The 19,679-nt window shown below is 46.6% G+C and overlaps 1 protein-coding gene across 13 annotated transcripts in view; it reads right to left on the minus strand.

Annotated features, from left to right (window-relative positions):
• The window catches only part of SPRING1 (SREBF pathway regulator in golgi 1), a 186,546-nt gene that overhangs the window by 143,703 nt on the left and 23,164 nt on the right, over positions 1 to 19,679 (minus strand). The window contains exon 6 of one of the 13 annotated variants that reach the window (XM_043901757.1): positions 3,312 to 3,403. The exons of 10 other annotated variants lie outside the window; for them this stretch is intronic. In XM_043901757.1, the coding sequence (XP_043757692.1) occupies positions 3,327 to 3,403 (77 nt within the window). In that variant the 3' untranslated portion in view covers positions 3,312 to 3,326. Of the gene's footprint in view, positions 1 to 3,311; positions 3,404 to 13,029; positions 13,092 to 14,411; positions 14,552 to 19,679 lie in introns of those variants that run through there. 2 more of the 13 variants (XM_043901760.1, XM_043901766.1) reach the window with 2 other exon arrangements.

The raw sequence follows: 19,679 nt of genomic DNA on the forward strand, positions 1-19,679 counted from the left end.
TTCTCCTATGGACTGGCAGTGAATTCCTTGCTCTGTTCCCTGCAGGTACCTGATTCTGCTTCACACAGACCTTCCCATTCCAAGCCCAGCTTTACTTTCTAAATGTCAGAGGTTTGGGGATAGTAATAGACAACATTTTTGGGGGGTACAAGAATACATTCAGAAAAAATTCAGAAGCTGCCTTTTCTCACTAAGAGTTAAAAAATAAAAAAGTCACATCCCACATGGAGATGAACTATAATTTTTTACAACTTCATTTGATTACAGGCTGAGACACATGGATAGCAGCAAAGAGGTGGCTGAGCATTTCAATGTTCCATCCGCAGAGCTCACTGGGGTTCATCAAGTGCAATCACACCCATTTCCACCTTTACTCTGGAGACCTCTTGCAATAGCTCCTGGGGTGGAGTGTCCTATCTTCACAGATGGGGATAGTGTGACTCAGAGATGTGAAGGGATGCGCTGAGTCCCAAAATCACATGCAACAAGTCAGCAGCAGCTCAGGGGTCAGAATTAGTTGATTCCATACAATGCGATAATGACCAAGCTTGTGCCAGGGCCTGCAAGCAGCACTGGGAATATACGGAGACAGGTAAGATGCATCTCTTTCCTTACGATGATAGAGTCTCTGTGTTCAGCTCAGATATACACCCCAGAGAAGCCCCTGTTTCTCCAGGTGCCAGAGGTCTGGCCACTCTGGGTTTCAACAGCCCCTGGGGGCTGAAGCCCCAGCCTGCTGTGGCCCCAGCACCCCCCCACATTGCCACATTGCAAATTCTCCCCCCAGCTTCCTGCTGTGGTCCACCCCCCGCCCCAGTTTGGTGAAACCTGGGCATCAAGGAGTCCAAACAAGTTCCCCTCAAAACCAAATAGGAGTTGGACCCCTATATCACTCCTTACATCAAAATAAATTCCAAATGGACTAGCATTCAATTTAAAAATTAAAGCCACAAAAAGGCTAAGGAGAAAAAAACTGGTCATTAAAAATATATATAGTCATGGAGAGGAAAAGGCAAACACAAAACCCAAAAGCCATAAAGAAAAGATTAATATATATAACTACATAAAAATTAAAATCTCCATGGTGAAAAAAATTACAAATGCAAACAATAAACTAGAAAAATATTTGTAACACATTTCTTTAGTATTCAAAGAGCTCTTAAATATCTCTCTCTTTTTTTTTTTTTTTTAAGACAAAGCCAAAGCACAAACTGTGCAAAGGGCATGGAAAACCAGTTCATAAAAGAATTATAAATGGCCAAATAAACACATGAAAAAATGCACTCATAATGCATGTGCGTTACAATGAGCCAATTTTTCAGTGGGAAGATTGTCAAAGATTAAACAGGTTGATAAAGCTCAGGGAGGGTGAGGATGGGGGCTGGTACCTTCATGCACTCTGGGGGAGGGGAAACTGGTGCAGACATGTGGAGCACAGTTTGGCGTCATCCACTGAAAGGTAGAGTGTGCACACCTGGTGAGTAGCAAGCCCACGGGGTCATTTATTCTGCAGGTACGTTTGCTCCTCACTGCAAGGTGTACGTACAAGGATGCTTCAGCAGAAGCACTGGTCAGAGGTGAGCATCAGACACAACGGAAATATCTATCGATAGGTAAGGGACGAATTAACTGAAGTTAACTATCCAGCCATGTAAAAGAATTAAGTCTGTATGTGTTAATCTGGAAATATCTCCAAGGTATGCTGATAGCCTCAAAAAAGCAAGACCCAAACATCTTCAGGTTGGCCCTGGCTACCAGTGGCATCTCCTCTCCAGTCTTATTTCAATTCCAGCCCTACAGTCAAGGCTAATTTACTAACCGAATGACCCTGGGTGAGTCACTCAATCTCTCTGTGCCCTAGTTTCCTCCTGGTGAACGAGGATTGTAAACACTTGCCCCTGTCATGGGATTCGGTGGGCTAATACAGGAAGCACTTGGAAGAATTCGGGGCACTTGGTAAGCACTATCTAAATATTGGAATTTTAAAAATTACCATGAAGCAAAAGAGTGTGAGGTACAACAGTGTAGATAGCACTTGTTATAGCTTTTGTACTTACAGGGAAAATAGATATAACACGTGCAAAGCATGAGCCTGTATTTGCATAAATACAAGATAATGGTGACACTGGAGGAGAACAGAGAGGTTGGGGACAGCAGTGGGAGAGGCACTTTTCCCAGTAAAATCCTTTTGAATGTTGAACCATGTACATGTATTAGCTGGGCAGAAATGGACAAAATAAAAAAAAGAAAGTTATACATATGTACAGATCCTTATACATGAATAGAAAATTTCAGGAAAGCTATACAAGAAATTGGTAGCTGTTTACATCTGGGGAATGAGATGAATTGGAAGGCAACTTTTACTTTTGTTTCTCTTTTATACCACATTGCTGCATTTTTGAAATCTCACATGTGAGCTTTATGGGGAAGAACAAAAAGGGCATACCCAAGCCAAAAAAGATGAATAGAAAACGGCTCCCTTCCTATATCACTTATGAGATTCGTCCTCCCTAGTGGTCTAGTTCTTTCAGCTGAGGGGCTAGTCAGCCCTGAGGATGGGCAAGAAGCTGGATGGGCAGGACTTGAATCTGATGGTGGTCAAAGTTCCAGGCACAGTCCGGCCCAGGTTATTTCTCCATCCATCTCCCATTGGTGATGGAATCAATATCCACTTAAAAACCTGTGCTGGCTTCCCACTGCCGACAGGAAAAAGTCCAAACTCCATAACACACCATGAAAAGTCCTTTGCAATCTGGCTCCCTACACCTCTCCAGCTCCATTTTCTACGTTCGAATCATACCAAGTAGGGCAGTGCTGGGGTACAGCATGTGGGGTGGGGTGAGAGGGACAGACAGGCCTGGGGAGAAATCTTAGTTCTCCACCTGGTTAGCCTTGACCTCAGCTGAGCAATGCAGTCTCCCCCAGCATCATCTGAAAAACAAGGATAATACCACCTACTCCTTGCAGGATATTGGAGGATAAAACAAGAAAATGGTTAGCATTGTTGTTGCGGTTAGTCGCTAAGGTGTGTCCCACTCTTTGTGACCCCATGGACCACAGCCTGCCAGGTTCCTCTGTCCAGGCAAATTCTCCAGGCAAGAATAATGGAGTGGGTTGCCATTCCTTCTCCAGGGGATCTTCCCGACCCAGGGACTGAACACATGTCTCCTGCATTGCAAGACGATTCTTTACCACTGAGCCACCTGGGAAGCCCTGTAGTTAGCATACTTTTTGGTATATAATCGAATGATGCTATTTGATGACTTTTTCTGTTACCTTTTCTGGTCCTGGTAGAAGCTCATCCTTCTGTCTCCTGATCTCCTCCCTCATCTTCTGCCTGGCGAACTTCTCATGAAACCTTTCCTGAGTCCCTCTCCAACTTCCCTTAGTATCACGGTGATACCTGCTGGTTCATAATATAATTATGTTATGTATCACTTAGTTCAGATTTGGGCAGAGTAGGTGCTCAGTAAATATTTTCCGAACCAATACATTTGATCACTTACCTTCAGTGAACTCCGGGCACCACCTTTACCACATTCATTGAGAAGGGGAGTAACTGAGAAAAGGAATATAGGCTTCCAATGCAAGGAAGCAGACAAGGGCTGCAGTCAACTCCCCATGGTTGGTCTTTTGTCTTAAAGAAAGTTGCACAGACCTATGCCATGGATTTCTTAATGCTTTGCCATTTCTCACTTCCCAAGACTTCCCTTTAATGCTTACCTGTTTGCATACAATGTAACCCCTGGGCACCATAACCCTGACTTCACTTTCAAATGAAATGTTTTTGACAAATGGAGAAGCAACCCAACCATTCCACTTTCCAATTACAGATGCACTAGGGCCCCACACCTGAGAAATATCAGCCTCATTCTCTTCCTGTCTGTGACCCCGGAAAATGTCAGAACAGATGTTTCTAAATTGTGTACAAAAATAAACAAAGCCACAATGAAGGGTTCCCTGGCTGGCCCCCACATGACCAGCAGCCGGGCCTGGAGTGCGGTTCAACGGCTGTGGTGGAAACAGGTGAAAGGAAAGGAGTTCCACATGGCAACAATGCTTTGGTGGGTGGGGAGAGGAGGGTCCCAGCCTCTTGAGCTGGGGGGCAGGGACTCCCTGATGCCTGCCTTGAGGGGGTGAAGGACAGGGGAGGCAGGGGAGGCAGGGGAGGCTTGGCAGGATTTGGATCTTCACATGACTCTGGGATTCGAATTATCAGTTTCCCTAGTGCCATGCTGCAGACTTGCATATATATGATCTCATTTCATCCCCATGTCCCGTCTGGGAGATGGGCATTCCCATTCTGCAGATAAGGAAAACTCAGTCCAGAGAGGGAACTGTAATCAAAAGCACAGTCAGGATTCTACCCAGCACCATGGGTAGCCCCTGTTACCCTGCCCCAGCAACAGACTGGGGCAGGCCCCCACACTCTGCAAGAAGGCAGCGCTCGTCCTGTGGGTGCTGCGACCTTTAGCTGGTGGAAGCTAGTGACTCCGGATCTCTCCTCTACCCAGGTAGCCCTGGCTTTCCTTCAGGCAAGAGGAAAGCTGTTCCTAGAGAAACCACATCCTAGGGTAGGGGAAGAGGTGATACTGCCCCCCAGTGTTCGACGGACCACACGCAACTCCGCATCTCTTAACGGCAGCTCTTTCCCTTTAAGACTGCCCCAGATATCCATTTTAATCAGATTTCGACTTAATAATAATGGAGAAGCACTCCTGTCATTCACCCTGTCGCTCATCCAGAATTGTGCGGGTGGCCCTGGCCCAGCAGTGATAATGCACATAAAGAGGTCACATGTGGAGGGGCCCAGGGAAGTCCTTAACCGCCCTGGGCATTTCGAGTTAGTGGAATTAGATTCCAGGGCTCTCTTTCCTTTAAAAGGCACATCCATCAACTTGAGTACATCAGGGGCTCTGATTCCAAGCACATCTTTGCTGAAACACAGGGTTCCGAGCAGGTAAACACTGCCCCTAACCCATCTTTAAAGACAGGGTGACTCACCCACAAAAGCCCAGCAGGGCAGGCATTCCGTGTTTGCTTGGGGTGGGGGGTGGGGGAGGGTGGAGGAAGGAGAGTCCTCTGATGGGAAAAAACCAAGGTTTATGTATAATTGATGCAAGATGTCATTTTTTGGATCAGATGAAAGATTTTCTGGTCTTTATCCTGTTAAAGAGACTTTCTATAAATTTCTCTTTATAGAGTAAGTGCTCAGTAATCAGAAAAGAATCCAATTCTAGATAAGCCCGTGCTTTAAAACAGAATCTTAGGCAGCCCCTCTCCTCCAACAAGGGATGGATCCCAGTTTCAGAACACTCACACTGGCTCTGCAAGTTCCTGGAAACTTCCCTGACCCTTGCTTGCCTCGGTTTCTCCTACTGTAAAATGGAGCCGTGCTAGCTGCCATTTGTGAAGAGTTTCAAGGAGACTGAAGGGTGTTAAAGAAGGTTTCATGTATCCTGGACTTGGAATTCTCATTACAAAAGCTTATTTCACCTTCAAAGCACTATAGCATTAACTAGATCTGCCTAATTACACTGCAGAGAAATGCCTTGAGTTTATTTCACCTGAATGTGACAGAAATTGGGGTGGTCATCTGTCAAAAATGTTCCTGTGCCCAAGAGATAGATATATAAACTCTCAGTCTTATCTGATTATCAATGAAGGTTCTGTGTGGGATTTTTTTTTTTAAGGTCTAAATACTGGGTGCATGATAAGAGAACAGTTCCTTTTTGCAATATGCCAGCTGTCAAGGGTTTCTAGGCAAGATATTATTTTTGATAAATAGATATGGACAATAGATAATGTCTATATTAATCTCACTAAAACGTGGTCCTCTCCTGCAGCTCACCCAAGACAGGGACAACGGTGTGTAAAGAGGCAGATGCCAGACAAGAGACTTTTTTCTTGTGACAGTTTGAGCTCCCCTGCCACAATTAACTTTTTCTCCCCCTCCCTCTCCTCCTTCATCTCATGCAATGTGGTTCAGTAAAAGGGGGTCTGTATTTTCCTCCTGCTGATGGAAGTTGATTAGCAGTCAGGTGGAGTGATGCTCAGGGGACAACACAGCGGATTAATTAAATCACTTCTACTGGCTAAGTGGTGACACTTTGATTTATAGCAGAGCTCACTCAACCAGACAGCAGCTTTTCTTGCATGCCGAAGGAGAGGAGGGCCACACTGGCCACTGGTTGGAGGACGAGGGCTTGGCAAACTTTAAAGACAAGCATCCTAGTCATTAAAGCAGAGGCCCCCCGCTGAGCTCTTCTCTCCAGGGCAGGGGGGACCTGCAGGCTCAGGAGAGGAGCTGGAAAGAATGGAGCCGCTGAGGCAGGCCAGCAGTCTAACAAAAAGCCAGGGGATCTGTTTCAGAACATGAAGAGCTCCATCACACCCCTGCAGAAAGGCAGGCTTGAAACAGCTTAGTATGCTTTTCTCCAGGTTCGTCTCTACCGGAAGGGTTCATTAGCACCGCACCTTGGTTTGCTCTAGACACAGCCCTATGATGGTCCTGTCAAACTGATTCAGGGGTGTTTGTGACTATTTTCCATCATAGCACAGGGTCTTCTCAATGAGAAGCCCTCAGGCCAAAATGCACACAATAGCTGTGCTCCTGGTGGTATGTTTTATGTTACGAGCTAGATACATGTTACGGCTAATCTTATTTCACTCTTTGCTTGGGCTGCTAGGAAGCTCAGAGCTGACCCTGCAGCCTAAACTACAGGCCCTCGCAGATGCCCCTGTGTGTGAATGCCTTATGGGTTGCAACTCTCCCTTTACCCAGAACACTTCTGTTTATCTTAAAATGTTTGGGGTGAAAGCTGCCTCCAACTCCCTTAAGAACAAGATCATATAGGATAGTAGTCAAAACCCCTAGACTTTACTGATATTAAGCACACTCTAGTTCTCTGATGACCTGTATTGAGAAGTATGCTTATTAAGACAAAAATTCCTGGGACCTACTGCAGACTTTCTGAACCTTCTGAGTAGGTCAAGACAGGGCCCAGGAACCTCCTAAACAATTCCTGGAATGTTTGAGAACTATAGTTTTATCTTTTTTAATTTTTATATATTATTTATGTACTTGACGGCACTGGGTCTTAGTTGTGCATGAGAACTCTTAGTTGTGGCAAGTGGGATCTAGATCCCTGAACAGGGATCAAACCCAAGCCCCCTGCATTGGAAGCTCAGAGTTGTGGCCACTGAACCACTAAGGCAGTGCCAAGAACTATAGTGCTAAGCCCCAAAACCAAATTTCAGCACCACCAATTAATAGTGGGTTACCTCAAGCAAGACCCTTCATTTCTCCAGGCTTCCTTTCATCAACTATAAAATGGCATTGGTGAGAATTAAATTAGATATCTGTAGGTAGGCAAACACCTCACATGGTGGACTGGAAACCATAATATTCAATAAATAGTGGGCAACCCAAGTGGCCATATGAATGGATAATGGAGTATATACAAAAATGCAATATTAGTTGTTAAAGTTCTGACACCTACCACAACATGCGTGAGTCTTGAGAACATTATGCTAAGTGAAAGAAATCAGACACTAAGAAATAAATATTGTATGATTCCACTCATACGAGATTCTTAGAGGAGTCAAAGCCATAGAGACAGGAAGTAGAAAGGTGCTGCCAAGGGCTGGGGAGTGGGGGTGGGATTAGGGTTTAACAGGTACAGTTTCAGTTTGGGAAAATGAGAGTTCAGGAGTTTGGGATGGAGGTGATGGCTGCAAAATGATGTGAATGTACTTCACGCCACTGAACTGTGCACTGAGAAATGGTTAAAACGGTAAACTCTATATTAGGTATATTTTATCACAATAAAAGAGAAAATAAACAATAGATATAGTTACCTCTCCCACCACCAACAAACCAAATTTATTTTGGACACCCTCCTCCCATTTCCCACCTTGCTCACTCGGATCCTCTACAATCAATTTAGCAACAAAGCATCTGGTTGAGGTGTGGGAGGAAGGAGAACAGATGAGGAATGGAAAAGAAATGACAGTATCTAGCCCTCTCATTGTTTTTTCTTTAACCCAGGGATCCCAAAAGTCCCCAAGATGCCACAGAACGCTTACCCCAACTGTGAAGGAAGCTGATGTGACATCAAATATTAAAGGGTATAGCAACCAGCATAGCTTTCCATATAAATGAATCTACTAACATATATGAAGATTGCTTTTAAAATTCAAACATAATTATTTTTTAAAAGGCATCCTGTGAGCACTGTCTCTCTCCCAACACTGACACTTCTGGGCCCCTGTCATGCTCCAGTGAGGCGCCCGTTGGCAGCCAGCCCAAAGCACTTTGTAACATGCCCTCCAGATCCTAAGTGAAAACTGATCAAAGAATTGGCACCGGCAAAGACAAGACTGAAATCAGCTCTCAAAGGGGTGGGGCTGGGCTATTGTCCCCCTTTGTGGGAACAGCTGCTTAACGGGCAATTGGAGCGGCGTGATTATAATATGCAGACGGGCCGCTCTGCTAACAGGAGCCGGCTTAAAGTACTCTGGGGGCCTCCACCTTGCGTTTTGGCAAAGGGCTCTGCGACGATGCTGTGTCAAATCTTTTTTGAAAATGTCTCCTTGACACGGAGGGTGAGTGAGGGTGCCTGCGAATCTCATTACAGCCCCAGGCCTCCCCTCTGCAGTCCCCCTGCTCCCTTTTCTTGGCTGCTGCCATGTTGGGGGGAGCTGCACGGGGAGTGGGGGTCATCCTGCCCCCAGCTTTAATCAGGACAGAGGCAGTGCGGGAAAGGAGAGCTTTGGTTACCTGGGTGGAACTGGGAGCCCAGCTCCCGAACCCTGTGAGGGATCTGCAGATTCTCCCAGGTAGGGAGGGGAGGAAGACGGAGTGAGTTTCACCCAAGTTCTTCTGAATGATAATATGTCACGGAGAAATTCATCTTCATCGTGCTCGGCGCCATCTCTCGACACTGGGGACCTCAAGGAGCCCCATGGACACACGTGACCTCTGGTTTCACAGACCCGGAGCAGGGGTGGGGGTGGGGGGGAAGCGATCCTTGGGGAGGGGAGGGGTGGGGAGGGGAGGGAAGCAAGCCCTGAGACCTTAGGCTCTTCCCTGTTCCTTATCTGACATAATCCTCCCCGAGCTGACATCCCCTTCAGGAGAGGAGGAGACTGTGCATTAGGAAGGTTAAAGCTATGTTACCGAGGTCCCCTAGGAGAAAGTGCCGGGGCTACCACACAGCTCCCGGTCGGTTTCCCTCCAAGGCCTTTTGTCTGCAGGTTGGTTTTGTTTGTAATTGCACCCCGCCCTAAGGAAACGGATGCATTTCTTTTTCTAGGGGGAAAAGTTGGCTGCTACCAAAATCCTGCCTGCCCCAGTTCGGAAGGCTCTCACCGCCTCCTCTGCCCGTTGGCAGCTAAAAGGCCCCCTGGCCTCCATCTCTGCAGAGACGGAGGAGGAGATGTGGAGGGAGAGGGGGGAGCCGGGAAGAGTTCTTAAATGAATATATGCATGTGTCTCTCCTGCTAATCACTGGAATGCATTTTCAGGAGAGGTAAGCACAGGGATTAGCTGCAGGACTCCCATTAATGTTAACTTTATTTCAGTAATGAGGTGCCGAGGCATGGAACAATCACGGTGGCTAACACGGCGTAATCACAGTGATGAGATACGCATGCTGGGAAGAGGGGAGAGGGGGCGAGAGTCAGGAGGGGGGAAGTCGTTCGCTGGTGGGGACGATGACACTGCAGAGGCAGCAGGAGCCACACTCGAGAGGCGAAGGGAGGAGGCAGGTGAACCCTGTGTCTAAGGGCTGAGCTGGATAAAGGAAGGCCCTGGCAGGTGGGAAATAATAATAGCAGCTCCCCAGTGAGGTCTTATGTAGGCCAGGCCAGGTGAGGAGCCCTGCTCTTTTCATGGCATCCTCATGAGGAAATGGATACCTGGGTATTATTACCCCCATTGTAGAGATTGGCAAACTGAGTTTTTAAAAAGTGAAGACATTTGCCAAAGCCATGCAGTCAGTGGAAGAGTCTCAGTTTGAAGTCGTATTTCTCCTAATTAGCTACACTTGACAGTATGCCCCCATTGCTATGAATATAAGGTGGGAGAAATAACCTGCAAACACCAGACGCTGAAAGAACAGTACCAGAAGGAGGAAGACGTGGCTTTGCACACGGGCCCCCTGCCTCCATGACACTGGTTTGCAGCTGTATTTGTAGGGCTCACCACGCCCGACCACAGCCGTCACCTGGAAATCTCAGTGATGCTGAGAGAGGTGATGGAGAAAAGGAGAATTGCCCTCATTAGCCAAGTTCCAAGTACCACCTGCAGCCAGGAAAGAAATCCTCAAGACACCCACGAACAGAAGCTAGAATATGTGCTGGCTCTCCAGACCACACAAATCCTTCGATTTGAGAATGTCTGCCGGCCAGAGACCAATCACTCTCAACAGAGCCTGGTGAGACCATCCAAGGATGGTCTGCAGGCTCATCTGGGCACCTGTGAAAAATGCCACTTATCCCCGGAAGTGCTTATTCCGCTGGTGAAGGGGCTCTGGAGCCGCCCTTCCACCAGACCCCTGGCTTAGGTTTCTCGAGCTTTCCTTATGCTTTAAAGAGCTTGCAGGTGGCCAAAGCACAGCATTTCGATGTCCATGACCAGTTAAGGCACACTCTGTAGGGCCAGTCCTGCCCTAATCCTTGACCCCATCCCCTCACAAGTTACTTAGAAGCATGAAGTTTGTAGCATTGTAGCATTGTAATTCAACACAATTACAGAGCACCTACCATGTCCAAAGCTCCATTCTATGCCCTTGGAATATAGCAGGGGACAAATCTAAGTCCCTGCTTTTCTAAAGCTTGCATTCCACTGAAGAAGACAAACAGATTGGACAGCCTGTCGGAGAGCGCCATGAAGAAAAATAAAACACCTGCAGGAAAGCGGTGATTCTCAACCAGGGCAACCCTGCCTCTCCAGGGACAGTGGGCCATGTCTGGAGTTATTGCTGGGCATCACAGTTGGGTGTGGGCGGTGCCACTGTCATCAGTTGGGGAGGGGTGAGGAATGCTGCCCAATGTCTTACAATGCCCACGGCAGCTCCCACTATAGAAATCGTCTGGCCCCAAACGGCAATAGTGCTGAGGCTGAGGACCCTGGCCCAGAGAACACAGACGTCTGGTCTTCAGGTTAGGGGTGAGGGAAGGCCTCTGGAGAGGGGCATTCAACCAGAGATCCAGGGAAGGACGTCTGTGGGCAGAGGGGAGGTGCCCACAGAGCATATCACCTGGTGGGGCTGGTGATTTCAAGGGTACGTGCCAAGGAGCCTTGGGCTTCCCGGCAGGATGGTGAGATGCTTTCTCTTTCCTTTCCCGAGGGTCCCTCTGTCTGTACGGAGCAAAGGGGAGTGGGAGAACCAGCTGGGAGGCTGCTCGCCTCTTCTGGACCAGAAATGTAGGGGCTTGAATGAGAGCAGGCGAGGCAGGGTGGCAGGAAGTGGTCTGCTGCAGAACATGCCATTGAGGTAGAACCTTTGGGACTCGCTCATGGATTAGAGGACGGTGTGGCACAGAGGACTCAAGAGTGATGCTTGGAGCCCCCTCTCTACTAGGTCGCTGGTACAAGTGCACCCCTGGACAACATGACTCCCTGCCCCATCCCTCCCCTTAACCCGGTGGTTCTCGGGAACACGAGGCCATGTCTGGGACATCATGGGACACTGGGACACACTGGGACATTGGGCCGTGTCTGGGACATCATGGGACATCGGGCCGTGTCTGGGACATTGTCGCCACTGGGAAGGAGGGCTGCTACCACTACCTAGCGGGTAGAGGCCAGTGATGCCGCTCAACGCCCTACAGTGCACAGAGCAGTCCCCACCTCAAAGACTCATCTGGCCCCAGACGCCAACGGTGGTGAGGCTAAGGAATTCCTCCCCGCCCCTGGGCTGGACGCCTCCTCTCACGCGGCGCCCGGCCCTGCCAATTGAGCGGGACTTTGTCAGAGCCTGGAGATTCCAAATCAATGCCCGTCGGTGGCTAAGGTCCACATTAACTACATCTCACTTGCTTCTGACGGTGACACAGATCAGATGCTGCTGCCGTCACCACTGCCACCACACGAAACGAAACTGCTGGAGAGCAAATTCATTACCCAGCTGTTAAGAGCGACAGAGCATACACGCGTCTCTCTCAGACCGGGGACCTGGGAGCCGGCCCTGCTGCATGATTGAGTGGCTGCCCGCCTCCTCCTCTCTGTGACCTTGACGCGCCGGGGCAGGGCCTCCAACACACAAGCTAAAACTCTGAAAGGCAACACAGGCGAGCGACAAATGGATGGGTTACTGTGTTTCATGTCTCCTTTGCCACCAGACTTTCACTGGAAAAACAACAACAACAAACCTCCATTTTGGGGGCTTAATATCCCAGCTGCTAGGACTCAGATTCAGCAGAAGGAAGAAAGTGTGACATCAATGTAGAGATCTGTTTGTATTCGGTTGCATTTGCTTAAAAACCGGTTTGGGGTCCGCAGGTTATTCTTGCTGGCTGGGACCTCGAGCAACAAGCGCTCACACTTCCAGGTGGTATCTTTAAGGAAAGCTAATTAGAATTCTTGGCACTTGGAGCACGAAACATTTTACAATTTTCTTCAAAGCAATTTGCCAACATTAGCTAATTAAAACACCCAGCCTTCCGTTGAGGGACAATGGGAAAAAAGTAGAATCTTCATTTCTCAGCATCTGCCGGAGGGTAAAAGTTCCAAATTCCTGTTGCTTCCACTTGGTGCAGGTTTTTCTCTAAAGGTGGCCTTTTGTAGTTGTTAGCGACCTTCTTGTGATCACTGAAGAGACTGAGGCTTTTCTAGCACTTTGTCTCTAAAATAAGGGACAACACTAAGAAGGGAGGGGGTTTGAGCAATTAAGATCGGCCTGCTAAACCAGAGGTCAGTACACTATAGCCTGCAGGCTGGATCCGGCTTTTTTTTTTTCCACCAATTGTCCCTTCACATCTGCCTTGACCATGACCTTCTACCTGGGAGGGTCAAACTGCCCTCGGCCCTGACTGGGTTTATCTCCTGCACCCATCTCCAGGTGTCTGTGTCATCAAAGGGGCTTCTGAGATTCAGCACTCAGGCAGAAGCAAGAACCAGCATACGTTCATGGGGAGAAAGGCTTCTTCATTCAGGATAAAGAGCTCAGCTGGGACACGTGTGGGCAGAAGGGCGGAGGGCCCAGGAATGAGCACAGATGGTCTTCATTTGCAGTCACTTCTTGCCTAACGCCTTCACCTCACATCCAGATGCAGGGCTGAGTCTGACCCCCACTTGCTGGCCTCGTTCAGGGTGAGTTCAGGACTCACTCCCCTGTGTTGGGCACCGCCCCACTGAGGCCTCGGGTTCAAAGAAGAGCACAGGATGGGGCTCACCAGGTCCCTGGGCTGCCTAGGATTGTTGGGAGGGGTCAGGGGTCACCGATGGAGTTAATTTCCTCTGGTCCCGAGGTGTCTGATCGAAGGACAGATGTGACTTGTTGGCTTAGGGACGGCAGAGACATTCGAGACACCCCCTTCCATTTCTCCCCCAGCCTCACTGGCACATGCTTATCTGCCTTTATCCCAAGCATTGTTTGTGTTGAGTAGCTTGAAGGGTCCTTATTCATCCAAGACAAAACTGCTTTACGAGGGTACAGGAAAAGCTGCTCTTGGCCACACTCCCAACGTCCCCCTTATAACAAGGCCCCTCTGCCAATCGACCCCTTGAAGAAGGAGCTGGTGGAGGCAGAGATGGGGGTGACCGGCAGACAGGAGGACACTGCCTACAGATGCCGCACAGGCCTTTCAGGATCGGAGGACAATGCAGGTGTGCCCACTGGCTCACAAGCCGCCATGCGCAGGACAGGGGTCTTGCAGGACAGACCAGAGTGGGCTCAAGCAGACCACTAACTTAGGGTATCGAAACAAAGACACCACAGACTCCTGCAGTGGCCAGGCTTTTAGCTTAGTCTAAACCCCTCATTTCACATTTTGGATCCACTTGACTGCGTTAACCCTAACCCACTAGATGCTTCTGGGAGGCAAAGGGGGCTTCAGAGTCTGTTCACTAGCCTGAAGTCACAGATTCATGGCAATTCAGGGTTGAAAGACAGGGATGAGTATTTGCTGAGCGTGGCTATGTGTAAGAAACTTTATACACGTCATCTATTTAATCCAAAAAGAGCCTGTGAGGAGGATACTGTCATACTATCATGCTTGTCTTACAAATAAGGAAACAAGCTCCAGAGCAGCTAAGTACTGCGGTAAAACGATGCTTCTTGTCCAGGTCAGAACTGGGGTTTAAGCTGGGGTCCTTCTGGCTGAGCCCAGCGCTCCACTTCCTCCGCGGGGTCCCAAGCCCAACACCCTTTCCCAATACACACACCAGCCCTTTGCAAAGCTCATTGTACACACCTTAAAAACAGCTTTATTGGGATATAGCATAAAATGCACACCCATTTCAAATGTATTTTTAGTATATTTCTTGGTATATTCAGAGTTGTGCAGCCATCTCTACCATCAACTTCAGATCATTTTCATCACCCTGAAAGAAATCCCACATCCATTAGCAGCCACCCTTAATTCCCCCCATATAGTAATCTGCTTCCAGTCTCTATAAATTCGCTTATTCTAGACATTCCATATAAGTGGAATTATATAACACATGGCCTTTGGGGACTGGCTTCTCTCACTAAGCATCACATTTTCAACAGTCACCATGCTGTAGCTTGTGTCAATACCTCACTCCTTTTTGTGGCTGACTCATATTCCACTGTGTGGATGGTCCACATTCTTACCTGTTCATCTGTTGATGGGCATTTCGATTGTTTCTACTTTTTGGTTGCTGTGACTAACACTGGCATGAATATTTGTGTAGGTGTTTTTCTGCACAGTCTTTTAATAATCACATTTTTCCTCATTTTATTAAAGATTGAAAGTTATAAACACCTGTTCTCTCATTGAACAACAGTGCAAATATTCGTTGAAATGACTTAGGCATTTATGATAGGAGAAGCAGTTGGGTGTGGTGAAGAGAAAGTAGGTTGGGAGTCAGGATACAGAATTTCTTTTTTTTTGTCTTCAATAAAGATTTATTAAAATAGAGTATACGGCATTATATTGGATACTAAAGATTGCACATCCCAATTGTTCCATCATTTATTTAAAAAAAAAATTTGTTGCCCATTCTGTCCTAGAAAACAAAAATGAGTCACTTCCCTTCCTAGGGCCTCCCTCTTATCAGCAAAGTGGGAACGATACACAGACCTGGGTGTGCCTGGGAGGGCTGGGCAAAGCAGGCAAAATGCACACCTGAGAGAGTCCTAGCCTATCAAGGCCTCAACAAACACAGTAATTTGACCCAGATGACACGAGAAATGACTTGCATCCATTTGCCTTTCCACACTGAAGGTAAAGAACTGCTTCCTGCTCGATAGTAGAAATGTGTAACACACTAGCAATCGCCTGTAGAAAGAGAAACACACAAGCTTCCCTGACTTACAGGAAACAGGTTCACTTTTTGTAAGTGGTTGAAGTTTTAAACATTACTTCAAAAGGTGAAAAGACCTTAAAGCAACAGGAGGAGGTCAGAAGGAAAAGAATTAATTGGTACCTGACAATCTGCCATGGAGAAAGGGAAAAATAAAAAGACCTTCGGTAAAACCTTGAAGTTTCTGGCATTTCACTTTCCCGCCTTTGCCAGAAGATGGCGACGTGGCCCCACAAGGTTGCAACACTGCAACGCTGGCCATCAGGGACTTAGAGGGCAGCTAAGTTGTGCTGTATGGAGACTTCTGCTCCTTGTCAGTTGCATTGCAGAGGTCTGGGCACCACTCAGCACATTCGTAGGGGAGGAAAAAGGACATGTGGAACAATGATGTGTTACAAAGGCTACAGGAATCTAATGCAATTTGCAAACGACTTGAGGTATAACTCCCAATGTCACCAGAATAAAGATATTGGGGGTGGGGGTGGGCGTGAAGACATTAAAATAAAGACCATTATGCAATTAGTATCAAACAATTATCTTTTTATGCTACATCTATTCCAAGGAATATTATCATTCATTAAAAATCAATTAGTATCACAATATGATACCAAAACCACAAGCAACCAAAGAAAAATTAAATTGAACTTCATCAAAACTAAAATTTTTATGCTTCAAAGAACACCATCAAGAAAGTGAAATGACAATCCATAGAATAGGAGAAAATGTTTGCAAATCATATATCTGACAAGGGACTTGTATCTAAAATACATAAAGAAGTCTAACAATTTATAAAGACAACCCAATTTTAAAATGGGCAAAGAATTAAGATAGACACATCCCTAAAGATGTCCATGTGGCCACTAAGTACATGAAGAGATGTTCAGCATCATGAGCCATCAGGGATACACTAGTTCAAAACCCCCAGCGAGATACCACTTCATCATCATTAGGATGGCTACAATAACAAAGACAAGTGTTGGCAAGGGTGTGAAGGAATCGGAATCCTCGTACACTGCTGGGTGGGAATGCAAAGTGGTACAACTGCTTTGGAAAACAGTCTGGCAATTCCTCAAAAGATGAAACCCATATCATATAACCCAGTAATGCCACTTCTAGGTATATACCTAGAAGGGAACAGAAATCAGATGTCCACCTAAAACTGGTACACAAATGCTCAGAGCAACATTATTCACAATAACCAAAAATGCCTGTCAACTGATGAATGGATAAGCAAAAGGGGGTCTATCCATATTGTGGAATATTTAGCCATAAGAAGGAATGAAGTACTGACACATGCTACAACATGAGTGAACTTTGAAAACATGCTAAGTGAAAGAGGTTAGTAACAAGAGACTACATGCTGTACAATTCTATTTATGTGAACTATTCAGAATAGGTCAGTCAGTAGAGACAGAAGGTAAATTGTTGCCACAGGCTGGCAGGGAGGAAGAATGAGGAAAGACTGCCAATAGGTAAGGGGTTTCTTTTGGAGGGATGAAAATATTCTGGAATTAGTGGTAGTGGCTGCACAACTTTGTGAATAGGAAAAAATATTATATACTTTAAAAAGGTGAATGTATTGTATATGAACAATTCAACTAGAAAAATAAAATTTTAAAAAAGAACAAAGCACTGATACATGCTATAATTGGACAAGTCATGGAAACATGATGATATATGAAAGGAGCCAGTCCCAAAAGATTATATATGATTCCATTTATATGAAATGTCCAGAATAGGCAAATCTACAGACTAAGTAGATCAGTGGTTATCTAGGGCTGGAAAGATCAGGGGAAATGGGAGAGTGATAGCTAACAGGTATGGGATTTCTTTCTGGGGTGATGAAAATGTTCGAGAATGGATTGTGGTGATGGCTGCACAGCTCTGAATAATACACTAACGTCACTGAATTGTACTCTTTAAATGGGTGAGCTACATGGTAAGTGAACCACAGCTCAACAAAGCTGCTGCAAAAAAATAGAGTTCCAGGGCTGCTGCGTCACACAAGGGGGGAGGGGCGGAGGGGTAACACGGAATACACCATTCTGTTACTACGTGAATGATGCCCTCTGGAGTTGTGAAATGTGGGTGTTCACCATCTCCCTGGATCAATGCATTCTTGGTAGGCAGTGACCCTGGTTACCTAACTCCACAGCTAGTCTGGCATGCAGACATCTTTCTCTGCCTTGTGATCACCAAATCAGATGTCAAAGCCCCATTCAAGGGCCATTCACTTGGTGACAAAAGGGGAAAGTAGGGTTGCAATTTTTTTTGTTAAATATATGTGCATGTATACAAAAAGAGACATATCACATAAGTGGTTATCTACAGATGGAAGGATTATGAAAGTTTTATTTTCTTTACTTCTCTTTCTATAATGTAATGTGTCACTTTGTAATTAGGAAAAATGCATATATGGATTTACACATCAACTGTGTTTCTGTCTCACATCTGCATGTTGGCATTCCACTTTCAAAGTGTCAGTCACTCAGTCACATCCAACTTTGCGACCCCATGGACTATAGCCTGCCAGGCTCCTCTGTCCATGGGATTCTCCAAGCAAGAATACTGGAGTGGGTAGCCATTCCTTTTAAACTAGTTCTACTAATCAGTATTATATATAAATACATAGCTTCCTCAGGTCTTTTCTATTTTTTCATATTTACTTTTATTTATTTGGCTGCACCCCACCAGGTCTTAGTTGGGACACACAACATCTTCGATCTTCGTGGAGGCACGAGGGATCTTTAGTTGTGGCATGCAAACTCTTGGTTGCTGTATGTGGAATCTAGTTCCCTGACCAGGGATCGAACCCAGGCCCCTGCATTAGGAGCAGAGACTTAGCCACTGGACCACCAGGCAAGTCCCTCCTCCAATCCTTTATAAAAAGAACCAAGCTGGCATGCTGCAGTCCATGAGATCACAAAGAGTCGGACATGACTTAGTGACTGAACAATAAAGGTATACTAGTGTAGATCTGTGAATGAGGCAGGATTCAACAAATGATGCTTGGCTGTCCAAGCAAAAAACGTTCTCTGGAAATCCAAAGTGACAGTTTATCCTAGGGAGGATGGTAACATCATCACCTAAGAATGTTTAGGTATTAATACCGTGTTCCCAAGACCAGAAGCTTAAGATCAACCCGACTTTAAATTTCAGGAGACTCTTCTAGGTCTCTGCACTCCCTAGCACAGAGCTAAGCAGACAGTAAGTGCTAAGTGAGTACCTGCTGAATGAATGACCGGAGCTGACAATCCCACATCACCCCCATTCGAAGGGCAACAAAGCTGAACCCAGGGTTTCTCCACCTCAACCCTGCTAACACTAGGCGGTGGACAACCCTCCGTGGTGGGGGCTGTGCAGGGCACTTGCGCGTGTGCCTCAGTTGGAGGCAGACACACACACGTCATGACAACCAAAACTGTCTTCATACGTTGGCTTATGTCCCCTGGGGGGCAAAATGCCCCTCTGGTTAAACACCACAGGTTTAAAGCAGCACTTTTCAGGTCTTGAGGCTAGACCCTGAAACTAGAACCCCTGAAGACCAGGGCTGGAAGGAACCTTGGACATGGTCTCAGGTACACTTTCACAGAAAAGAAACACGTTGGAGCCAAGACGACTCCAGCGGTGCAGATCAGTATTGCTACCTGCCCTGCTATCCTTTGGGTTTGCATAGTAACTCAGCATCATTTCCTTCAAGGATTGTTATCAGTCACCGCAGGCTGCCTTAACAAAATACCATAGACTGGGGAGCTTAAAGGACAGGAATTTATTCTCCTGCAGTTCTGGAGGCTGGGAAGTCTGAGATCAAGGCGTCAATAGGTTTGTTTCTCCTGAGGCTGTTCTTAGATTGCAGATGGCGGCCTTCTTAAAGCCCTCTTTAAGGGCTTTCTCTCCCTCTTCTCATAAGGACATAGTCCTAGTAGATTAGAAGCTACCCTCACAGCCTCATTTTAACTTAATCACCTCTTCAGAGGCAGTTTATCTGAATAGGTTACACTGTAATGCACTGAGGGTTGGGAATTCAGTATATGGATTTGGGTAGGCGGAGACAGTTCAGCCCATTATAAGGACTCTGATCAGGGAGAAAAAGGAAGTTACCAGAGCTGTGCTGAAAAGCTAAAATCAACTTTCAGTGCATTCTTCAAACACTCTTCCTGGTAGAACCAGCAGCAAGAAGGTG

Source organism: Cervus elaphus, chromosome 5 (assembly GCF_910594005.1).
Source record: "Cervus elaphus chromosome 5, mCerEla1.1, whole genome shotgun sequence".
In the NCBI taxonomy this organism is placed as follows: domain Eukaryota; kingdom Metazoa; phylum Chordata; class Mammalia; order Artiodactyla; family Cervidae; genus Cervus; species Cervus elaphus.